Here is a 25,640-nt window from a genome sequence, read left to right on the forward strand (position 1 = left end):
GACAGCTGTGTCTCCTCTTTAGTCCTCAGGAACACTAGCAAGATTGGGTACTTTAGGGCGAGGAGCAGCCCAAGTATAAAGGTCTGGGAGCCGAAATGGGATTTAAGAGATGTTATTTATTGTTCCATCTCGTCTAAGAGGCTTTGGGCAAAATACCTCCCTCACCTGTCTTTAATTTAAGATCTTGTAAAAGCTTACTCTGCATCAGACTCTAAGTTTATATTTTTCTAAGGATACTTAGAAACAAGGACAGGGAATGTGTCAGCATCATTTTTCAAACAGACTAAGTGTTTGAATAGAATATTTAGTGGAATACTGAATTTTAGCCCCCAAAAAAACCCAAATCCCTGAGCTCCACTTCCTCCATTGCTAATGCAGCTGTGGCCAACGCCAGTGCAGATTTTATCCCTCTGACTCCCCTGCTGTGGTCTTGATGCATTTTATTACCATACACGTAGTGTGTCCTCTCAGGATACTTATAATAGCTCATCACTCTTCATCTTATTCCTAGACATCCTGCCAAAGTAAATTATCTTTAAAAATCTTCTCTGGGGCTGGAGATTTAGCTCAGCGGAAGAGCACTTGCCTGGCAAGTACAAGGCCCTAAGTTCGGTCCTCAGCTCTGGAAAGGAAAAAATAAAGCTATAATTTAAAAAATGTTCTCTGATGTAACTGTGAGCATCTTCTTCCTAGCTGTAGTGTCAGACATCGTCAGCATGAAGTTCCCTGATGAATGAGTCTATGGGATTGGCTTTGGCCAACATCTTCCTCTATTGTCTTTAATGCATGGGGTAGATTTCTGTTTTTCTCTTAAACAAGAGGAATATTAATTCTAATCCTGTTGTTTCCAATCTCTACTGTGGTATCTCCAATTCCATAATGTTTAACTGAGATCTTGACTTACTCAGGATGCCTTTGCTACCAATGAAAATGATAATAAGCACATAATCTGGTTTAGAAAGCACTAAACAGGGGCTGGGAATATGGCCTAGTGACAAGAGTGCTTGGCTTGTATACATGAAGTGCTGGGTTTGACTCCCAGCACCACATATATAGAAAATGGCCAGAAGTGGCGCTGTGGCTCAGGTGGCAGAGTGCTAGCCTTGAGCAAAAAGAAGCCAGGGACAGTGCTCCAAGGCCCAGGACCGGCCAAGAAAAAAATAAAAAGAAAGAAAGAAAGGAAGAAAGCACTAAACAGAAAGTAAGATTTGACATAAAATTAGTCATCTCAAACCCGAATGGATGGACTGACTGACTGATTTTTGGTGGTACTAAGGAATGAAGCTAGGGCATTGAAATAACTAAGCAAGCATCCTACCACTTGAACTAAACTCCTAGTCCTTTAGTTTTATTTTATTTTTGAGATAGCATCTTGCTAATTTTGCCCAGAATGGCCCTGGACTAACCATACATCTATCTATCTTTGCCTCCGTAATAGTTGTGATTACAGGCCCATACCACCACACTTAGCTTAGAGGCTGGAATTTTTATATAAAAGGTGTCTTAGAGAATATCATTAAGCATAGATGCTGATACGCCTTCAACCTGTGTTATCTGCTCATATGCGTCCACAATTATTGTAGTTCTTAGACTTACACAACTATGCTAGAGGTATTTGCACATTTTTAGCTACATTTATACCTCCTCAGAGTACTTACCCATCTCCTGGTTCTATCCTAGGATAAATGTCAAGCTGTGTCAGAATTTCAAATGTCTTGTCACTACTTTCAGGTTGGTATCTGGCTTTTGTTTCCTTTCTTTTTTCTTCCCCGCCAGAGGATGAGTTTCAAGATGATGAATCTGCATGAAGCTGAGAAATACATTTAAAGTAAAATGAATGACCTATTTCTAAGAAGAAAAAAAATACATCATATCTAAAATATCTGCCTTACTTTCTATATTATTCTTCTTAGTGATGACCTGGTTTGGGAATGAGCTCAGAAATGGAGGCAGATATTAGGCTCCAGACATTGTTTCTGCAATAGGAGATAAAAATTGAGAGCACAAAAGTAATTGCAGTGATAGCAAAAGCATCTTTCTCACAAAAGCTTGAAAGGGCCCAGGGATCAGAATGATTCTTTATTGTTCTCCTCTACCAAATGAAAAGAGCTATAGCTTAATTATTTCAGCCAATGTTCAATTCTTCCATTATAGCCAAGTTTGGTGCATTCTGACCAAAGGAGGAGACCCATTTTATCTGCATTGTGAATACAGCCTACAGTTGTTTGTTTTTTTAATCTTTATATGCCACCCTACTGTCACTTGCATTCTGTAGTCCCCACCCCTGCAGTTAATTTCAGCTTTATTTGGGTTTCGTGCTAGAACCTGTGTTACCCCTTTCTTAGCCCAGAGCTACAGGCCAACCAATGAAAGACCTTGTGGAAATTATAAAATTACAAACATAACTAAGATAAATGAAGTTTGGTTTTTTGTTTTTTTTAATCTTGGCATGATAAGGAGAATGCCTACAATTTTCCTCGTTAGTTGAAAGGTTCAAATAACTGCCTTTAAAATAAGTGAAAAAATGCAAGGAAGGTAGGTTATTGGTCACATTCTGGGTAAATAAACTCTCCCAGAAAGGAAGGAGTGGGAAGCTTGATGGGGGTATTTATTTCTGGCATCCTGAGAAGACCCAGCTGCTTAATGGAAGAAAGTAGCCCTCCCTGCAGATTTTCTGTTGTTTTTTTCCTGACTTGAGCATCTTCTCTCCTGTCTTTTCCTCTGATCTTGATTCATAGCGTTAGCTTGAGGCCTGGTTGAGTCTTAGTTATGTGTCTAATACCCACCTCCACACACTGCACTTAAGTTTTCTGCCAGCCTATCTCTGTGGGTCTAGTTGGCAGACCAGTATCCAAGCCCGAGTGCCAAGCTATTCAGACCAGTGAATGAGGCTTTGGATATGTAAATAGAGTTTATTCACCTCAAGTCTAGGAGGTGACAGGGCCTCAAGCCAGGCCCCAGGGCTAGCCTCCCTAAACTGAACAGCTCAGAGGAGCAACAGGCTCCCTTGTTCTGAGTTGTTAGCTTACTGGGGGCTACTGGGAAACCAAGATGGGGCACTGGAAGGGAGCCTGGCGATTTACTCAGTTGATGCTAAATGGTTCTGGCTGCTGCCTTGGAAACCTCTTATGCCCACACTGAACACGTGTTTTCCCAGATATGTGTAACTTCCCCAGTTCATCTCATAACTTATTTATTATCTGTCTTCCCTACCAGAGTATAAACCCTACAAAGGCAGAAGCTGTCGATTCACCTTTGTATAGGATAGTGTTTGCACATATTAAGTTCTCAATAAACACTCCTTGGTAATATAAATGATCATAACTGAATTACAAAATGTCAGGGACAAGCTAGATAAAAGACAGTGATATCAGTGGTTGTGCAAAAATTCTAGAACAAATCATGGTAAGTGAAGTAAGTCAGGCTCAGAGAGACAAACGGCACATTTTCTCTCCTATAGGTAGAAGCTAGATCTAAAAACAATTATGCTTACATATAACATATAGAAGGCTCAATATATCTACATAAAAACAAATTGACTAAAGGGGGTGAATACTTAGGGTGTAATTCCCCTGATATCTAAAGTACTGTTTATCAAAACAAATACAGGAAGTGGAAACATTTTTTGGTGGTGGGGGGGCAGGGAGGACAAAGAGGGTCAGGAATGGAGGGAGGAGGGAGCAAATGTCATTATATTCAATGTACATTATGTAAAAAATGAACTATATAACATGAGGTTAAGAACAAGAAAAGGAAAATAAGGGAGAATGAAAGAAGAGGTAACATTGACCAAGAAGCATTGTACTCATAACCTGATTTATGGAATTGTACAACTGCTTAACAACAACAATACAAATTCTAGAAAAGGAATCTGGGCTTGTCATATCATGAAACTAGTCCAGACAGTCTGTTTTACCTTTAGCTGGCCATGCTCACAACCAAGAAGTAGGTGCTTTGGAGACACAGGAGTCTGGTAGGGATGTCATGGTGGGAAACAGTATGGGCTGGGCTGACATGGAGCCCTGGGCTGCAGAGATTGGCAATGAGAGTGAGGGCCTCTTGTGCTGGCAGCTCTCAGCTTCCTAAGAGGCATCTGGCAGTCTTTCAACAGGCAGAGGATTGGGGTCCCCTGACCACTTGTCTGTAGTAGTCAAGACTTAGTATATCCCCTGAGAAATGGTCAGTTCATTCTCAGCAGGGTCACCCATCCAAATAAGTTGCAGGAACCAAGCCATGGATTCAGAGCCCCAGCTAAGCAAGCTAAGGCTTGGGGCAAAAAAAACAACAAGCTGACTATAAGAACAGTATAGGCTTAGGAGGTGACATAACATACTGGTTGAGAGACTTGGGGTTCAGACAGATTTGGGCCTAGAGAGTTCTTGCCCTTTGCAAGCTAAGTGGCTTTGAACAAGTCAGCTGACACCTCAACTTTGAGGTGGAGAGTATGCCTATATTATAGCATTGTGTCAACAATTACATGAGATAAATGTACCAAATATTTATACATCTATGTAATAGGTAATAAGCAAATAATTATTGTGCATAATTGTGCACTTTCTTGACTGTAGAAGGTCTGAGTGTGCCTCACTTTTCTAAAACCTTGTGCTGTTTTGTGTCATTAAAGGAGACTCTAATCCATAACTACTTGGGAAAAAGTCTTCCTTTCGAGATGCACAAACATATCAAGCCATGTGACCAGCTCCCACCTCTAAGTAGCCCGGGGAGGGTCTCTCCTGTACCTGGGTTATGTCTGGCCTAGGTTTCTCCCTAGCTGAACAGGTGCTCACTGAGACCTTGGAGAAGACGGGTAATAGATATGATAAAGGCAGAGCACACCCCGTGGACACGTCATCTCCAGGGAGGCCTACAGGCTTTTTGTGACAATTAATTATTCACATTTTCTCTCCTTCCCCTCAAATACTTGCTTCCCTGTGCAGCACCAGAGGCGGATTCTCTGGGGTGCATGTAACCCTAGCAGCCGATGACAGTTTGTAGTTGAGATCTGTGGTTCTTGGAGTCTCTGTACTTCTGGGTCACATCACAGGCTAGCAATGGCTGAAGCATACTGTCCATTCTCTTGAGTTCTGCCTGGGCAGGATTTTAACCACTTTCGGTTCCTTGGGTTCATGCAGTGCAAAGGGCATGTTGGGAGCTAGGCTTTTCCTTCCCTGCTTGTTTGCTTCTGGCTGCATCCCAAACCACCAGGCATGCTGAAGTCTGGTGGGATGCCTTTCAGCTCAGCCCCTGCTCCCAGGTTGGGCAGCCTGCCCTGGCAGAGTTGTTGATACTCATTCATCCATACAGTCTTCAATCGGCTTTTGTTCTGCTCTCTGGGAAACTTTTATGTGATCTCTCTAGGTGACACAAGGCTCAGTGCCCTGACAACTCTGTTTGGGACACTTGGATGCTATATTCCCCACTTCACGCCCAGGCAGGGCTCTCCCTGCCCAGCCACCAGCTTTCTAAGGGTCACTGCTTTTCTTCCCCTACTGCACCCACCTATGATGTCAGCCTGTTTGCGTTGCCCTCCAGGGAAGGACTGAGATGGAAAGACTTGAGCATAAACCAACAGGGGTTGGTCTCTAGCAGATTCTTCCTGGGACACTCAGGGCCCAGGAAAGGAACATAAAAGGGTGTCAGAAACAGAAAGTTATTCACTAGTGGCAGGGACGACAGCCCCCAGACAGAACGAGGGCAGCTGTAGAGATAGACAAACATGGTGACAGGAACGTGGCAAGGCTTGGAGAAGAGTGGCAGCTGATTCTTCTGCTGGGAAATGGATGAGGCAGAGTATGGGCTGTAGGACCGTGAAGGTGGGAAGGAATGTTCAGCCTCTTGATCTCTGTAGCCTTGGCAGATGACTTGGCCTGTCTGTGCCTTGATTCTCTGTTTTCGTAAGGAAAGACAAAATTCTTCTGGAGGGCTGGGAATATGGCCTAGTGGCAAGAGTGCTTGCCTCGTATACATGAAGCCCTGGGTTCAATTCCCCAGCACCACATATATAGAAAATGGCCAGAAGTGGCACTGTGGCTCAAGTGGCAGAGTGCTAGCCTTGAGCAAAAAGAAGCTAGGGACAGTGCTCAGGCCCTGAGTCCAAGCCCCAGGACTGGCAAAAAAAAAAAAAAAAAAAAATCTTCTGGAATTTTACAAGGATTAAACAGGCTCATCCAGGTAGAACCCTGAGAAAAGATGTTTGCTGGCTGACATTGCCCCTCTGGGTGCCTGGCTGCCAGTGCATCTCTGAGTGGAACCTGTGGAGTATTATTTTTTTCTTTGTTGGTGTTGGGACTTGAACTCAGACTCTCACACTTGCTCATCTTGCTTGCTCCACTGGTACTTTACCACTTGTCACATGTTACTGCTCACATCCCACTGGCCAAGCCTAGGTGTGTAACCTAATCCAATGTCAAAGGATAGGGGGCTACATCTCACTTTAGGAATAAAAGCCATAAAATCACATGCAGACAGCAGGGACACAGATTAGTACTGGTAGCTAGAACTGGTAAAGGAAATGGTGTCAGGTCCTTGTCATCCCTTGTCTGGACTCTTCACTAATCCTTTAAGTCCTTTCTTTGCTTACCGTCAGCTTCCTCCTTCCCTTGATCCTATTAACCGACCCAGTTTTGCTGAAGAACTGGGCTCCAGTCCCGTTTTCCAGTCCCATCCTTTCTGTGCTTCAAGGCTACTTAACACTACCTCTAAATAGACTCCTTCCCCTCCCTCACCCTTCGTCCCCTCCCCACACTCTCATCCTGGGACTTGAACTCAGGGCATGGGTGCTGCCCCTGAGTTCTTTTATGAAAGGCTACCACCTGAGCCATAGCACCACTTCCCAATTTTTCTGTGATTAATTGGAGATAATCCTGCCTAGGCTGGCTTCAAATCTGGATCCTCAGATCTCAGCTTCCTGAGTAGCTAGGATTACAGACATAATCCACTGGTGCCCAGTTTAAATGGACTTCTTTTTGCACAGTACTGTGCCTTATCAACAGTCTCCCGCTTCCTACAGTGACCTCTCCCCTTTAAGGCTATTCTAAGTCAGATACCATTTACCTTCAGCCCCATGGTCACATGGTTTCTCCCTCAGACAGCCTTGTTACAAGTGCCTAGGGAAAAGAGTTGCTGATTCATTTGGTCTCATAAAGTCAATCAAATTGCATCATGCTCAAATTTAATGCATATGACTGCAGGAATATATGTTCAACCAGAGGGATTAAAAGAGAGAGTGGTGACAGATAAAATCATTCTACCTGCTCTTGAGCCTCTGGTTCCAGCTTTTGCTGGATAATTAAGAAGTAAGAGTCTCTTCCCAGGTTGGGTCAAAATTGATATTCTCAGATCTCAGCCTCCTGACTAGCTAGAATTATAGACACCCGTAAACTCTGTCACCCCAGGAGAAAGTATTAGTCAGCTTCACACTTGGCATTAGAAGCTTCTAGATGTCCTAACAGAGAGCATTGGGAGGTAACCAGCCCAGTAGGATGCATGAGATTCTGGGTGGATGGGGACTAACAAGAGGCACCAAAGACAGATTTATCTAAGCAGTTATGGGTAGGGGCTCTAGGTTTTCCTCACACCCTAATCATACCCCAGTAAGAATTCCACACTTGTCCCTGACATATTCTTCCCTTTGTCTCTAGCAGCAAAGTCCAGGACCTCACACTATGGGGGATCCCTGGGTAGGACCACTCACTTGTCAATTAGAGTGAATTTCAGAAGGCAAGCACACATCTCCCTTGTCCCTCAATGTGTACACATATCTTGCCCATGGTGAAATAGGAAGAGCCACTAAGAGTCTGTTCAGTGGATGAACTAAATAGGCCAATGAAACAAGCAGACCAGAAAAGAAACAGCAATAGAGAGAGGGGAGGCTTGTAGAGAAAGGCACTGCCATGATTTCTGGAAATCCTAAATGGCCTGCAGGAATCCCGCAGTATCTTCTTTCCTTGGCCAGTTGTCCCTTCCCTGTCAGTGTCCTTGACTTCATGCTGTCTGATCAGAAGTACACTCAACCTGATAAAGTATAGAGCAAAAATCTCCTAATGTTTTCTAGAATGGAAACCATGCCTAGTCATCGCTCTTTTCTCTCTGGATGCAGTTTTTGCAAGTGAATTGAGGATCAGAAAAAAAAAGTAATAATAACAGATCATGAGTTCAGTTCAGTTAGAATTTGGCTTCTTTTCCTGCCTTGATACTACTTGCCATCACTGTTCTACTAAATAGTAGCCATCATTCCATTCATCTGTTTATCCATCATTTATCCATCCATCCATCATTTACCTATCCATCCATCATTTACCCATCCATCCACCCATCATTCATCCATCCATCCATCCAGAATAAGGTCCATTCATCCATTCTTATGTGCTCTCCCAGGTGAGCTTTCCGTGGAGGAGGCGCAAGACCCTTTCCTGGTGAGCATCCACATCATCTCGGACCCTGGAGAGTCCCAGCCGCTGCAGGAGGCCATCGACAAGGTGCTGGCGTGGATCCACCCGGACCTCCCGCTATTCCGGGTGTCAGAACGACGGGCTGGCCGGCACAGGCGGCGGAAGCCCCCCAAGGACGCGCAGCCCGCGCTGGCCGTGGTGCTGTTTCTGCAGGAGGAGTATGGCGAGGAGCAGATCCTGCAGCTGCACCGCATGCTGCAGCGCCCACCCTGGCGCCACCACCACACGGAGCGCGTGCATGGCCGGTTCCTGCCCTATCTGCCCTGCAGCCAGGATTACTTCACACTGGCCCCCGGAACCCCACTGTGGGCCATCAGGCCCGTGCACTATGGCAAGGAGATCGTGCGCTTCACCATCTACTGTCGCCACGACAACTATGCAGACAGCCTCCGGCTCTACGAGCTGATCCTGCGCCGCAGCCCCAGCCAGAAGAAAGCCGACTTCTGCATCTTCCCCATTTTCTCCAATCTGGATGTGGATATTCAGTTCTCCCTCAAAAGACTGCCCTGCGACCAGAACCCAGTGCCCACCGACTCCTCCGTGCTAGAGTTCCGGGTGAAGGACATTGGTGAGCTGGTGCCGCTCTTGCCCAACCCCTGCAGCCCCATCAGTGAGGGGCGCTGGCAGACCGAGGACCATGACGGCAACAAGATCCTTCTGCAGGTATCTGGGGAAAATGTCTGTCTGTCTGTCTGTCTGTCTGTCTGTTGTTCTAAAGGGCAAAGCCAGTCAGTTCTGCTAGAGACCTCCAACTGTTAACGGGACCACGAATTGGCCGAGGGACGGTGTGTGTGTGTGTGTGTGTGTGTGTGTGTGTGTGTGTGTGAGAGAGAGAGAGAGAGAGAGAGAGAGAGAGAGAGAGACCAGTTGCCCTAAACCGAGACATCTCTTTTAGAGTCCTTGGTCGACTTCCTGGAGCTTGGGAGGTTTTTTGTTGTTGTTTTTTAACCCACATACTGTTCACTCCTTCAAACAAACTTCAGGGAAGCCCCATGTGTTCGAAAGTTATAAACAACATTGACATTCCATAGAGGAAGATGATCTGTGTGTTCCAGAGGGCGTCCCCTGGCCTCTGGCACCTCCCCTGCCTCCTCTCTGTCCACCTTCACCAAAAGAGAAGGTTGGTTATAAGATTCTGTGACCACTTGCAAAATGACTCCCTCCTGAACCTGTGAAGGACTGAAGGATGCGTCTAGACTCACTCAGCTGGGAAAGTGCACACATTTTAAGGATCGTGGACTGGCCCCATCCTTCCTTGCTAACACCTTGCAGCACTGCAGGCCTACTTCTGCATCCTTTAAAGGTGTGTCCTAAACTGATCAAAGGCAATTCACTACACCCAATTCAAAATTGGGCATGGAATTAAAAGAAGCCCTGCTCCTGTCATTCATCACCTGTTAGGAGAGCAGTTGCTTTCCAACCAGACCTTCTTGAATTCACAAGTACCTTAGTTCTAGGTGGATATGGCTTTAATTATATTTGGCTCAATTTCTGGCATTCTAAGTTTCATGTTTGGTTATCCAACAAGAGATATCCACTATAATTAAGGGACATTGTTTATAAAGTTGATGGTTGTAGTTGCTGGAATCGAGAGGTGAATTTTCAGTGGCTGCTGGTTTGCACTTTAACATGAGAATTGTAATTCCCCTATCATGAGAGGAAATGAGAATTTAGCACATGTCACACACTGGTCTTAGAGTACAGCTAAGCTGTGTTACTCAAGTAAGAAGGGTCACCTAGAGATGCCCATTCACAGGGACTAGATCATTTTCAGACTTCCTTTTGAAGAAGCTAAGGAATATTACTTTCTTATTGAATGAACTGAAAGCTTATGTTTGCTCCACAATCCCCTTTGAAATATCAGAACAACTTTCCTCTGCATTGAAGAGTGCTAAATTCTTTATGCAAAATATAAAAGAGTGGCACTAAGTAAAAGTTAAAGAAATGCAAGGGATGGTGTTTATACTAAAAGACAAAGTACATATGATTATTTCTGAACTGATTCCTTCCATTTTGCAGTAATGAGAGGAATTTTTCCCCCTCTCTTGATCTTTCCAATAACACAATGAAAGAAGAAAGTGTGAAGCTTTGGCCTGGGCTCTGCTCAAGGAAACACTAAAAGAACATTTCAACAAAAGATCCACATGCAAATGGCTATTAAGTCTATATATAGGTGATAATTTTTAGTTTGAGGGATCCATGAAAGGATAAGAAAAATGATTTACATTTACGAGTCAGAAGCACAGACCTTTGTTTAAAGCAGTGGTGTGCACAGAAGTGACAAATAGTCCCTCATTCTTGATTAGGGTCATTTAAATATCTCTGCATGGCTGCTGGGGACAGCTTCTATTCTACTGTGAGTTAGACCCCATCCATCTATTGCAGTTCCTTGTCAAAGTAAAAATCTGTATTTCAGCCTTCAGAAAAATTAACATATTCAGATCACAAGGGCAGGGCATTGGAGAGATTTCCTTGTGGCCACATATTCTTTAGCAGTATATGTATCCTAGATCCACTTTCAACTCACATTCTTTTTTTTTTTTTAAGTGTACGTCATACATTTATTACCAACAACCCTCTCAACTCCAAAACTGGGCACAGGGATTAAAAATAAAAATTCATTGCACTACTTAGTAAATAAAGCATTACTAGTAACTTTCATAAAAAAAAGTACAAACTTTGTTAAAAATTTATTAAGCCTTCAAATGATTTGGTTACAGATATTTATAATATGTACATTTAAAATGATATTCAACTCACATTCTTAAAGCAAGTACTTTGTTCTTGTTAGATGCAGTCATTGAAGAAAATCTTGATTGAGGAGTTTTTCTTGGCCTTGTTAAAATACAGACTATATTTTACTTTCTTACCCTAACCCACCCCCAATGACTTTACATTCCATGTATCCGAGAACTCTTCCTCCTCTGCAGGAGAAAGGCTCTGATTTTTTTTTTCCTGGAAGGTACTCATCTCATCAGAAAAATTAGGAGAAGTATTTTGCTAAGATCTAATAAGGTGGAAAGAAACTTATCTCTCCTCCCTTTCTGGCCTTGCATGGCTTCTAGAGAAGTATAAGAGGCTGGTGAGAAGGTGCCTGTGAACACTCTGGAAAATGCACTTAGAGCTTTGCATTCATGCATGATGATGCTTAACTACAGCTTTGCAGAGTCCCAGACTCTGTTTCATGAGGCTTCCCACATCCCACAAAACTAAACTGATCCTGTGCTTAGAACACAGTATGTTTTCTTTATATGTGTTTATTTATGCTTATTGAGGGAAACTATGAACAGTATATGTACAGAAAAGTACACAAGTCATAACATAGAGCTCAACGAATTTTCACAATATGAACACCTGTGGAAACAGCACTCAACTAAAGAAACAAAACAGAGGCCTCTGCCCTCACCGAGCCTCCTTTCCTTAGCCTCCCCTCACTCCAACCCACATCTTATTCTGTGGTATGAGAGAGAAACAGGGAGATATGCAGTCAAAAACAAAAAAAACAAAAAATATTGGGGGCTGGGAATGTGGTTTAGTGGTAGAGTGCCTGCCTAACATGCATGAAGCCCTGGGTTTGATTCCTCAGTACCACATAAACAGAAAAAGCCAGAAGTGGCGATGTGGCTCAAATGGTAGAGTGCTAACCTTGAGCAAAAGAAGCTCAGAGACAGAGCCCAGGCCCAGAGTTCAAGCCCCAGGATGGCAAATAAAAGGGGAAACAAAGAAAAGAAGATTGGGAATGTTATCTCTCATTTTTGTAGTTATAAGTAGATCTCAGGGCCGGGGATATGGCCTAGTGGCAAGAGAGCTTGCCTCGTATACATGAGGCCCTGGGTTCAATTCCCCAGCACCACATATACAGAAAATGGCCAGAAGTGGTGCTGTGGCTCAAGTGGCAGAGTGCTAGCCTTGAGCAAAAGGAAGCCAGGGACAGTGCTCAGGCCCTGAGTTCAAGGCCCAGGACTGGCCAAAAAAAAAAGAATAAGGAGGAAGTAGATCTCACATTTTAAAAATAAAGTAAATTTAAAATGGCGGACAAAGACTTTTCAGGAAGATTAATAAAAGCAATTAGACACTGAACAGCTTGAAGCAGAAAGCAAATATTGGCAGACAATGAATTCATCCAAGTGTGATATCCAAAATTCTTCTCGGGAACTAGGTACTTTCTAGAATGAGTGGACCAGTGGTAGCCACTTGCCACATGTGGCTTTAAGATTGAAATTTTAAATGTTATTCCTGAAGCTGGGTACAAGTGGCTCACACTTATAATCCTAGCTATTCAGGAGCTGAGATCTGAGGATTGTGGTTCGAAGCCAGCCTAGGCAGGAAAGTCCAGGAGACTCTTATCTCCAGTTGGTAGAGTACTCTCCTTAAATGATAAAGCTCAGGATCTCAGGGACAGAGCCTAGACCCTGAGTTCAAGCCCCAAGACTGGTACACACACAAACACACACACATACACACACACATACCATGTGCACACACACGCAGAAACAGAGTCGCTGAGACTATACCTATTACCTATTAGCTATTGCCCATTTCCCCAGCCCTGGAAATAATCATTCTGTTTACTGTCTTTCTGATATTGAGGGCTCTAGGTATCTCAATAAGCAGAATCTGTTTACCATTTTTGTGACTGGCTCCTTCTATTAAGCATAATAACCTCAAGGTATTATGTACATTACTTATGAGGATCCCATCTGTCCAAACCTAGAGCCAGTTCAGTGTACCCTGAGAACGCATGCACAGGTGTTTGCTTGTGGCAGAACCTAACAACCAAATCTCAGAAGGTGACAAACTCTGTTATGAGCCACACTGACCAGGGACTTCCCAGTAAGAATGCTGTAAGTTGCAAAACTGTCAGGAAGTAGAGAACAAGTGGCAAGAATGAAACGCTTGAATGTTGTCATTCTAAAACACATGGCCACTTACTCCAGACAAAAGACTGCCTCCTGTGTGGCTGTGTTCCTTGGTCCCTGCTCCCATGGGGCCCTGGCTGCCACTATGCACATGGCCTTCAGACTGATGCTTAGCAACAAGACACATCCTACCACAGTGTCTGCTACTGTAACCAATCATTATGGTCATTGCTGGCATCACACACACCTGTAATCTTTACACCATGAGGAATTAACCTCTTGCCTAACTGGTTACTCATGCAGCCAATTATAGAATGCCCGTGTGCTTCTAGATAGAAGTCCCTTCCCAGTAAAATAATCTTCTAGCAGGGGGAGGCAGATAATAAACAAGAGGCAATAAAAATAATTTATGATGTTAAGAGAAGCAATAGGGGAAAATGGATTCAATATACCTTCTAAAAGTTATAATGTGAAGTTGATTCTGTTTATCAAAACCCCATTTATTAAACCATCAAAGCTGAAGGATATGTAGTTATTTTAATAAGCAAGAAATGTCTTCATCTTCCAAGATCTCTTGATAATACAAGCCAACCCTTCTGGAAACATCTAGATAAACTTCCTTTGGAAGAGATGATGATATTTATTTTTTCAAGTTCACTCTTCTATGTTTTTTTTTGGGGGGGGTGGATGAGAGTGGTGTTTGGTTTGGTTTGGTTTGGTGTGCCAGTACTAGAACTTAACTCTAGGCACCACCCTTTGCTTTTTCACTCAAGGCCAGTACTCTACCACTTGAGCCACAACTCGATTTCTGATTTTCTGATAGTTAATTGGAAATAAGAGCCTTATGGACTTTTCTACTTAGACTGAATCCTCCAATTTCAGCCTCTGAGTAACTAGGATTACAGGCATGAGTTACTAGCAGCACTGAGCTCATTTTTCTCCTTTTACATAGTATACATTAAGCATCTAAGTATGTTAATGTACACTATTTTATATTTTTGTATTTTCAAAATCCCATGTCTGGGGGCTGGGAATGTGGCTTAGTGGTAGAGTGCTTGCCTGCACAAAGCCCTGGGTTCAATTCCTTAGCACCACATAAACAGAAAAGCCAGAAATGGTGCTGTGGCTCAGGAGGTAGAGTGCTAGCCTTGAGCAAAAAGAAACCAGAGACAGTGTCAGGCCCTGAGTCCAAACCCCAGGACTGGCAAAAAAAATCTCATGTCTGGATACTTTTTCTCTGATCCCAGAGTGTTGCTTATCTGATACATTTGTTATAGGTATCACAAGTAGATTTTTATCCCTTAGACTCTCTTTTAAAAAGCCAAACAAAATACCCCAAAATACAAGGCCAAAGCCACACGTAAATCATAAGGCTATTGACTTGTTCATTTTCTATGGGTTGCACAGGTTTCTTCTCACATAGCTTTCTTCCTCTCCCTCTCTCTCTTTTCCTCTCTTTCTCTTTCTTTTTCTTTTCTTTCTTGAGTCTTGTCCTTTCCTGACCTAAAAGACATTTAGACAAAATGTAAATGGTAAAAGTAATTTTGTTGGTAATGACAAGAAGCTTTTTAAAATCCATCTAAGCCCTGGTCTAAGTGTAATATTCAGCCCTGGTCAGCTGTGGTCAGCTACAGTGTTCCCTTCCTGGCAGTTTTTGGTGGAGAGTCTCCTCCCCCACTCACAATGGTACGACCAGCACACTATGCCGGGTTCTGTGTACTCGGTGTCACACTGGCATCCAGGAACTGGAATTGAGAAAGAAAATGTCTTCCTCTAGTGCTGTTCTTGAGTGGAACATTTCAAACAACTGGGCAATCCCGTGGCCTCTGTCCTCTCTTCCAGAAGGCCAAGAACACCAGGCTGTCAGAGGGATGCCGAAGCTACCGTCCTGGGAAAGATGTAGAATCCCACTGATTGCATAAATATCAGAAAAAAAAAAAGCCAAAGAATCAGTCATAGAAAGTGTCCCCAACTACGAGGACATTGCAGAAATCTGTCAGCAGAGTGGGATCAGATACTGGTGTAGGCGCAGGGAGATAGGCCACATGAGCCACCCTTTCAGTTCTGGGGTGCCCATTAAAGTGGCCATCAACAGGGGTGCTCCTTTTTCTTTGTTGGATGCCTCTCAGCTACTCAAGTCATTGAGAAGAAAAAAAAAACCCAAACCTCTGTAAAATGACATAACTGTCCCTGCGGTGGACACTAAGCTCAGAAATATTTACAACGAAAACTAAAATGACTATAGTAAACAAAACCCATAATATTAACATTCCTGTGTGTGTTTCAGAAACAATTTGTTCATGTTTGGTAGTTTAAGTCTTTGTCGTGTTTTGGAAATTTTGGCATTTTAAAACTAGAGGTCAGTCTTGTTATTACAGTGTTAAATGAGGCTTAGGAGTGATTTAGATTTGTACATTTTTTTCTTTGTTCTTTGTTTCTCAGATAAGGTTTCTCTAATTTTGCCTCGGTGATTGAGCCTCTTACCTCTACCTCCTGAGTAGCTGGGATTATCTGTGTGTACCTCTACACCCAGCCCTTAGATTTATACTTTTGAGGACTAAAGAAGTAAAGTTCTAGTCAGTGATATGCAACATGCAAAGTTTTAAGAGGGCTTACTGTTTGCTTCTTTATATGTTTAATTGATTAGATTTAAATGAGTAGTTTTATCTGAAAACTTTTAGGTGGAAGAATGGTTCAAGTAGTAGAGTGGCTGCCTAGAAAGTTCAAGTCCCTGAGTTCAAGCCCCAGTGCTTACTACAAGACCACTAATCTACTTTTAAAGATAATCAAGGAGCTGAGGATATTATGGCTTAGTGGTGGAGCAGTTGCCTAGTCTTTGCAAAGCCTGAAGTTACATCCCCAGCACCCACCCCACCCCCCAAAAAAAACTAGAAGGAAGGAAGGGGAGGGGAGGGAAGAGGAGGGAAGAGGGGAGGGGAGGAAAGTGTAAAGACATTTGGGAATTGTTTTTGTTTGGGGAATTGAACTTAGGGCCTCACACTTGCTAAGCAAGCATTCTACCACTTGAGCCATGGCCCCAGTTCTCTTGCTTTTAGTTCTTGTTTTCTCAGACAGAGTTTCTCACTTTTGCCCAGGTCGATCACTGACTATAATCCTAACTCTACTACATGAGTAGCTGGGATTACAGTTATTCACCATCACACATAACCCTTATAAATAAATACTAAATCCCCTTTAAAATAATTGTTAGCATGTCGAGATTTATTAATTGAATAATAAAATAAGTGAGTTGAAATCAATGTTTAAGATGAATGGGCTTGAAGCAGATAACTAATTGACTTGTTGGGGTTATTTTTTTCACTTCTCGAGATTGAACCCAGAGTCTTACATATGCTAGGCAAATACCCTACCCTTAAAAAAAAAAAAGTTGCTTTAATTTTTTCAAAAGCAGACCAGGAAACCTACATCAGTACTCTAGAATCTTAATTGAGAATGTAGCACCTCACCCTGAATATAAGAGGATCAACTGAATTCTAGCCACAGCCAGTCTAAGGCTGTCCACATAATGATAGAAGAGGACCTAGTTACTGAACAGGGAGAGTTAGGGGTCAGTGGCTATGCTGGGGGCCATTCTAATCCACTGTGTTCCCAGAGAGGTCTTACTTACTCGGGGCTCTGTCATTCCCAGGGGTATGGGGACCTGGCTCACCCTCTTGAAGGGCTTCTGTATCTCCTGGTAAGGCCAGACCCAGATCTATCCTCCAGCCCTTGTATAGCCTGCAGGTTGAAATCGCTGGTACCTGTTCAGGTAAGCAGGAAACTGACCTCCTATCAGGTTGTTGCCATCTCTGCAAGTGCAAACCGGAGATGATTCGTTGTTCACAGCCTGTAAAGAGACTCATTTCCCACCTTGTCTTGATGAAGTTGCTAACTACTTCAGTGACACCTTAACATCAATGAACATCTATCCAGGTCTCCTGTCTCTAAGTCCTACTTTTCCTGTGTGTCTGTCTTGACTAGTGCTATTCCACGATGGAATTTTAAAGTTATTGTTACTTAAAGTTTTCAATTGCATTTTACCACCTCATAAAGCCCACCCAGAATTCCAGCCAGAAGAGTACCTTGTGCTGCAATGGTGACTGCTTTGTGGATCCTAGTGAAAGTGAGTTCTGACATGTTCCCTGAGTGATTATTAGAGTAGGGTATTCAGATGCTGGTCTCCACTGTCTGCTGAGTACAGTATTGTAATTTCAAGACCAATCTCAGCAATCAACACCTTTCCCAATCAGGCAGCTTTATGGAAAAAAAAATAGACCTGTCTTTACTTTTGAGAACCTACAATGGCAATGACGTCCCTGTGTTCTGAGCTGGGCTGGATGGGGCTTTTGTTCCACTGGGACCTTTGTTCTGGGGCAGTCAGTTGATCTCCAGTGATGTAGGTAGCCTTGTGTTTCTGGCATTCATGTTACAAATGCATTCAGTCATCTCAGTTTTAAGTGAGTTAACAGATACTCCTGCAAGAGCACACTTTTGAGAGCCACAGACATGGTTAGAGCTGATGAGGCTCGAGAACAAAAAGTAAGCTTTGTTAGGAAAACAGGTCCTTTCAGAAGGCAAAGTAAAAAAAAAAAATTGTGGAGAGTGAACATGGCAGAGGAAACTTCATCCACAGATTTTCCATTATCTGTGTGATTTTCCACACAGGTTAAGTTGAGCCTTATACAAGTGTGCCTTATACAAAGTAACTATATAAAAAGACGGAAGTCATAGATAAACACTAACTGAATTAGCAGAGAGTGAGGTAAAACAAAGATGAAAACTCTATTTTTACATGCTGGCATCACCTCTTCCACTAGCTTTCTAAGTGCAAATTTTCCAAAGCAAGCAGAACGCAGTGACTCTTGCTTGTAATCCTAGCTCCTTGGAGTCTGAGGTCAGGAGTCATAGCTTGAGGATAACCCAAATGTAACAACAGTTCACAAAAGCTGGATGTTGGTGGCTCATGCCTGTTATCCTAGCTACTCATGAAGCTGAGATCTGAGGATCATGGTTCAAAGTCAGCCTGCACATTTTTCCTCTCAGTGTGTTTCCTGTAGCCTACTTATGGACGTTTAGCAATGTCTGCACAGGACAGCACTTCCCAGCAGAGAACTGTCCAGTCTCAGCTGTTCTGCGTGAGAGGAATCTTAGGTTAAACTGAATCTCTTTCAGATTCCCCCAGACTCCTTACAATTCAAGGTACCATAGGCTTTGCCTGTGGGCAGCATCCTTAACAAGTACTTACTTGAAAACATTGCAGAGCAGAGTGAAGGAAGAGGCAACGTGTAATGTTTTGCTTCAGAACAAGCATCTGACTTCTCATGTGAACCTACCACTCAATCTCCTGGATTCATTGCTGGCTCAGTAAACTGGAGACGGTGCCACATAGGTCTTCTTTCAGTCAAGGGCAGAACAAGAGGAAATGTCCTTAGTTGCAATTAGGGTGAGGGAGGAGGAGAACACCATGACCTTAACAACTCAGGAAGACCACTGGAGCTCCTAGAGAAGGAGCAAAGTCATCCTCTACTGGTGATTTAAGATGAAAAGATCCTACCATGTGCCCAGGAACGAGCCTCTTAACAGCCAGGCCCTTGTGAAAGATCCTTGGCCTGATGGTGTTGCAGACCCATTCCCCTCCCCTAGGCACAGTGTGTAATGCTCACAGTTGCAGGAGGAGCTCCCAGGTCCACTGCTAAATTCCCATTGTTCTAATGACCATTACCAGATCCCTTGGCTGGTTGCCATAGGCAGATGAATTTATGCATATGCAACTCTGTTCCTTTGCATAAGTTCCTTAAATAGCAGCAAAAGGAACTCCTGGACTCCAGCGGGTACCTGGTTTGGAATGCTTCAGAGGGAAGAAAAGAAAGCTGACTTTATGCCACTGCTGCTGTCACTTGGAGGCCCCTGGAAGCCGAAAGCAATGGGAGGAAGGCAGAGGCTCTTGTTTCACTCTGGGAATGTCTTCTGGGGGAGAGTCCCTGAAAACATCTGCCATGATTCATCCTCAGCCTCTAACGTTCCCAGTCCAGCAAACAAGAGAGGCAGGAAACAGAGCCACCCTCAGGGGAATGGACATAAAGAAACTCCATCCTTTGCCTATGTGAGTTATCTCAGGTTAGATAAGACTTTGCTTTTAGGGACCCCTCTGCCACTGGGCAGTCAGTCAGAGGAATAGCACCAGGTAAGCTCCAAACAGATCGTAAATGTGCATTGGCCCTGGGTCCAGATGGAGGCCAGATGGGGAGGCTGTGCAGCCGCCCTCCCTCCAGCTCCTGCCCCAGAACATCCATGATTAATCCATAGAACTGTGCCAGCTCTAAATTCTACTCACCCTGCAGGCACCTCCACTGTGCACATGGGCACTGCCAGTGGAAAAGACTGAGGGTAGCAGAATACAGGGTTTCTCTCGCCCCCTGCCCTCACCATGCAGTAAAATCCAGGGTCCAGGGAGGTGTTTGTTCAACAATTAGTCATGAAAATCTCTGCTATACCACAAAATAGTCATCTTCTGCCAGTCATGCCTGATTTTTAGTTCAATTTGACACTTCCCTTCTCCTTGACAATGGAAACACTGAGGCATCCCCTAGCAGTTCCTTGCGTGGAAACCTTAACACCTTGAGCATCGCATGAAGCAGAACCCAATGGCCCACTGACTTCCTGTTCCATGCAGAGTCAGCCTTAAACGTCCTCATTGAGGACATGTTCTCTAATAAGAGACAGAAATAACAACGTGGCATACCTTTATTAACAAGCATGTGATATGAGAACACCCAGAAGAATTGTCGCCTTTCCAGCCCAAAGCCACCTCCTTCCCCAACAGGCTCACGACTGGTTTCTCTCTTATTCATCCAAGCTTAAAGGACTGTAGAAATTGTTGGTCTCCCCTACAAGCACTCAGCTGTGACACCTGGGCCTTCCAGTACTGCCCCTTACCCCATCACAAAGGAGTGACTTTCTAGTTATGCCCCAACTCCTGTTGCAGGCCAGACTCTAGGGGCAGACTCCAGGACACAGAGCTTTGTGGAACATACATTAATGGGAACAGGACAGGTGAGTTACAGGGCAGAGCTGAGAGTCCTGGGGACAATGGAACAGAGCAGCCAGACCTGGAGAATGAGTCATACCCCAAGAGGAACATAAGCACCCCTCATCTCACAGGACCCCTGTGAAGTCTGGAGCTGTTTTCACCAGTTCCAGGGTGACAATAGGCTGTGGCATGTGAGAACAACCATACCTTGCCCAGTTACCCCCTGCACTGAACACATCACCTTATACTCCTTAAAGATCATGACATAGGCTCTCAGAGACCTTACTTGCTGCTCCTCACCTTTAGTTCATTAAGCCACCCTAACGAGAACTTGGGATTTTCATTATGCTAGAATCCTGAAGATTCTAAAAGAGTTCATCACACCAAGTCCTGACTCACACGCAAATACAGGATAGTGGCATTTTAAAACCTGAAGACAGAGAGTAACAAGATACGAGAACAACAAACCAACAGAATACAGAGGCTAAGAGTGTGGAAAGAAATGCCAGCCAAAGAATTCATAGGAGTAGAGAAGATCCTCACGTGACTAACTACAAATGTAGCTTCTTTGTCCTGGATCTTAATAAATGAAAAACAACTGCCATATCTTCTCAATGGCCTCTCTGCCTACATCTAACTTGTTCTTCTTCACCCCTCTGCCTGCCGCCATCTTGCTATAAAGTCTTCCAGATGCAATGCTGGTATCCTGTATTTGCATGTGATTCAGGACCCAGTTTAGAATCATCAGGATCCCCCCTCCCACCCTTGCTCTGATTCATGCCCCCGGCCCTACTTTCGTGGCTGCTCCTGTGCCTCAGTGCCCTTCCTGGCTGGGACATCTGGCCCTCCAGCCAACTCACACCTTCCAGCTTCCAAGATAACTATCCAGCCATGACTTACTAAAGCAAGCTTTGTCTTCCCTCCTGCATGGCTCACATTATTGTATTTGAATGATGTGTTGTTAATTATTAGAGTCTAAGACCTTGTCTTATCAAAGTTAACTGTGCCTGCTCTCTGGGTCTTTTTCATATGGTCATGGTACCAAAGACCATGGAGGAGATCAATGTCTTAGCCTATCTTTAACATCCATTCAAGGCCTAATCACATCTGAGATGCTTTGCATAAAAGGTCCTCTGTATTGGAAAGAATAAATCCATTATTATCTATAAGATTAAGAGTTTTAGAATGAGGCAAAAATGATCTTGGAAATCAATAAAAGGAATAGTTACAGAAGAAACGTAAGACTCTGACATTCTCAGAAAAATAAGTTCATGGATTGTTTACTCACATGATCAAGACTTCTTTGACCAACATGGCGTTATTCTGGATTCCTAACCTGACCTTCCATCACTGCTTTTCAAGTATTTGGATGCCAGCCAGCCCAGACTCTGCCCCCAGCTTCTGCTGGTTCTGGAGTCTGTCCTCGGCATTCACCTCCACTCGTGCCAACCTCTAGGAGCACAGTTGCCCTTTCTCCAAGGCATGCCTGTCAGCCACCTCCACTGTGCCCTGGGCAAACATGGTCTTTACTCAGTGTCCTTTAGGATCTTGTCTTCACAGCATGTAGGCTCTTACTTCCTTTCAATAGAGTAGAAATTCCATGTGGTAAAAAAACAGGCTCTCCCCCCCCCCATAGTTCCCCCCTCTGTAACCCAGATCCTCCATGTGTATGTGTGTGTCACATTGAGCTGAAGCTCCTGCATGACTATGGGAAAACCCATTTGACAGAGGGACGCACGAGTGTTTGTTGTTGAATGCCAGTGACTTTAGATAGAAATGTCCCTTTGAATACCTCAGGGAAAAATCCTTTCAGTATTTCATGATTCACGCGTCAAATGATCTGGTTCTATCTAAAGCTAGATCTATTATCCTCAGACCCATTATTTAATTAAAATGTTGTACTGGAAGGTTGGCCTATAGGCATGGACATAGGTCAATGAGAAAATCAGAGAGAAACAAATAAGTAGATTGGTGTGTGAGAAGAGAAAGGCCCGGTTCTGTATCGCAGAAGCAGCGGCCTGGAGGGCTGCAACGTGGGCTATGGCGGGTGTGGGTAAGCAATGAGGGCACCAAGTTAACGGGTGAAACTGCTCGCCCACCACCAGCCTCGGGATTCATCTGAACTCAGCCAATTCCCTTTCCTATATCGAATTTCAAAAAAAGCAGACTATGGAGAGGAATCAGTAGTTCCTAACAGCAAGTGAACTAATGCTAATCTCCTGAGAGCCCTTCACCCTGAACCATGGGCTACCAGAAAGACTGTGTCCTAGGGAACCCATCCCCCTGGAGAAGTCATCTTCCTCTTCCTGCCAGTAACACTTCCAAACACCGTCTACAGGGGGAGCAATGCCGCGGTTGAGGAAAAGCATAAACCCTACAGCCAATACTCCCTCCCCCTATTTTTGCTAATCTGTTCCTGCGCAGACCTGCCTGCCTCTCCCCACCTCAGAGGTGGCATGTCCTCAGACTGTCTGCCCCAGACTCCTCCTCATTGCTTCTGTCCTTGAAGAACAAAATTCCTGGTAGTGTTTTATTGCTGAGATCTGGCTGGCAGTTTCCACTGATTGACAGTGTTTTCATGCAACATTGAAGAGCCAATCTCCTGACTAATGAACTCTACCTTCTCCCTTCACAGGCACAGAGATTGCACAGGAAGTTCACCAAACCCAACAGAGCACACCACTCCTATGAGAAGAAGCCCCATTCAACGCCTTCACCTACCACCACTGCACCAATCCGCTCACCGGGCATCAGCCAGCCAACCCCATTCCTGGTGCCCAGCCGGAGGAGTTTGCCTCCTGGGCACCAGCAAGAATGTGCCAGACTAGCCAGCAGTGCCCCTAGCCCTCCCTGGTCTTTCCAGAGAAGCAAGTCCTTGTTTTGTTTGCCCACCCAAGGCCCCTCCCCAGCCTCTTCAGCCCCACCACAGTGGTTTTCAAACATTGATGCCCCAGGGCACAGGGCCTCAGAGGGGAACCCTGGTCATCTCTTCTCCGTTGATGACTTAGAGGGGGCCCAGGAGACAGATGTGGACACAGGCCTGCGGCTGTCCTCCTCCGACCTATCTGTGGTCTCAGCCTATTCTGCCCCAAGTACATTCTGCAGCTCGGTGGAAACCTCCCTCCCTTCTGAGAGATACAGCAGCCACAGGCCAGCACACAAAGGTCCCAGAGAAGAAAGACCTTTGCCTGTAGCCAGCGGGACGACCCCAGAATCTTCATGGGGTCCCCTTCCCTTCTTCACCAAAGGGTCTCCCAGCTCCTCAGAGACAGCCATCACTGTTCCCACAGCTTCCAGTGCTTCGTCTCTCAGAGATTCGCCCACACAGCTCCCTTCTGACACCCCAAAAAGTACGAGGGCTGACGTAGATATACCACCACCCCCAGCACTGGCTGACATGGAGGAGTTCTACATCTGAACATGGCTTGTCTTCCAAACACAAACTCAGACACACGGGCTCAGGTTCCCCAGTGTTCTCAGACCAGGTTCCCAGGTCAGTCTGGAACATGTTAATCCGTTTCCAGGAGCTTAGTCGCACATATGCCCTGCCACATATCCTTAGCCCAGACAGTATATTTCTAGGGGTAGGGTGGGAAAATACTGACATTTCTATGCAAATAAGTACTCCACCAACTTAAGACCTAAAATATATTTGAATATTCCAGTATACAATTTAAATGTTTTGTATAGTTATTTGAGATGAAAAGAAAACTGGTCAGCCAGAGCTGATTTGGCAAATTTTTCATACTGTGAAAGTGAAACAATTAAAGCCAAAATGTTGAATGTGAGATAGAGAGGGAGTGACTTGTAAGAGTTATCCATGCACAATGACAGAATGTACATCTTATTTGATTTCCCCTGCCCCCCATAGATTTACATGACTGCAAGAAAATGGCCCTAGAAATTTGCAAGCCTTGCTTAGAGCGAACAAGCAGCTTAAGATGGCTGTCAACTTACATAAGACTACAGAAACCCCTGCAATATATGAAAATCTGAATTTGGACCAAAGTGGCTAATATGCTTTGAAGAATTCAGCATGAGTCACAGATGCCTGGTGCACTTAAATTACGATTTCACTTCTCAAACCTAGATTTGCAAATACTTTTTCAACAACACATCCACTGTCATGAATGATGGGTTGCAGAAGATCAGTCCGCTGTCAGGGCTAATGTGGCTCGCCCAGGCAGACACGTTCTTTGGAGATAAAGTATAATAGGATGTGAAGCATCATGATTACACTGGCTTCTGCAGACTCTTCCACTTTCAAAAGCACAATCCAAGGACCACATCCACAGCTCTGTGAATGACAAAAGCCACATTTTACACTGTTTTCTTTTTTGAAGAAATACATATGGATCTCCTGTGTTCTTCGTGTTTTTAATAACTTGGAATCTTTCAGCTGGTGTTTTTTTCTTTTGATTGCACAGATGAGCGAGTGTCTCCCTTCCCCCAAAGTGGGAAGCCACCCAAAATACTCGTTCTGAGCAAACACTGCTTCCCTGCTAGCCTTCATGTGGACACGGGAGCCTTAATTAAAGCTGGTGCTTTATCCCAACATTGGCTTTTCCTGTCTGTTGACCTATTCTGCCTCCCTGTGAATGGCATTTAAATCTCCCAGTAAGGATATGTTTACAACTGCCACATCAGCAATGCCAAGTGCAAGCATCAGGGGCAATGCCAAGCTGTCTCTGATGCTATTTAATCTTTGCAGAAAAGCAATGCGGACCTGCATTGTTCATTTTTCAGCCTGGTGCTCCTTGCCTGAATTACTTATGGCCCACTTTTCTTCTCTGGCAGTGTTCACATCAGATATCACATGGCCTCCAGGCTGCTGCTACCAGCCATCAGACTTGAGCTGCCAGTTAAGGTCTTTAGATCCTGCCTCAAACACCCTGGACTTCCCAGAACTTGAAATTGTAATATTCTCCTCCAATGTAAATAAATGTAAAAAACATGGTCTCTTCTAAATTCTAGGCCATGAGTGAGCAAACTTTTCCTAAAAGGGCTAGACAATAAACATTTTAACCTTTGTCAGTAACATTTTAATCTTTGTCAGTCTCTTCTTCCATTGTGGCATGACAAATAAAATGTAAATAAGTGGGAGTGGCTGAGTTGCAATAAAACTTAATTCACAAGTGCAGTGTAGACCAGATTTGGCCCCAGAGGTAGTTGGCCAGTCCAGGAGCTGTGTCTGATTCTAGCCCACAACAGAACTGTAAGTTCTGCTCCCACTTCTGCTGTGCTGAAATACCAAGACAACGGGCCTCCTTGGCCAAGCCATGATGACAAACCCTTGTAGTG

The 25,640-nt window shown here is 44.2% G+C and overlaps 1 protein-coding gene across 1 annotated transcript in view; it reads left to right on the forward strand.

Annotated features, from left to right (window-relative positions):
- Fam124a (family with sequence similarity 124 member A) overlaps window positions 1–25,283 on the forward strand; it is a 43,435-nt gene extending 18,152 nt beyond the window's left edge. The window contains exons 3-4 of the mRNA XM_048341431.1: window positions 8,377–9,113; window positions 22,975–25,283. Of these exons, the coding sequence (XP_048197388.1) occupies window positions 8,377–9,113; window positions 22,975–23,757 (1,520 nt within the window). The 3' untranslated portion in view covers window positions 23,758–25,283. The remainder of the gene's footprint in view (window positions 1–8,376; window positions 9,114–22,974) is intronic.
- Window positions 25,284–25,640: the final 357 nt, after the last annotated feature.

The sequence above is a fragment of the Perognathus longimembris genome, chromosome 3 (assembly GCF_023159225.1).
Source record: "Perognathus longimembris pacificus isolate PPM17 chromosome 3, ASM2315922v1, whole genome shotgun sequence".
Classification (NCBI taxonomy): Eukaryota; Metazoa; Chordata; class Mammalia; order Rodentia; family Heteromyidae; genus Perognathus; species Perognathus longimembris.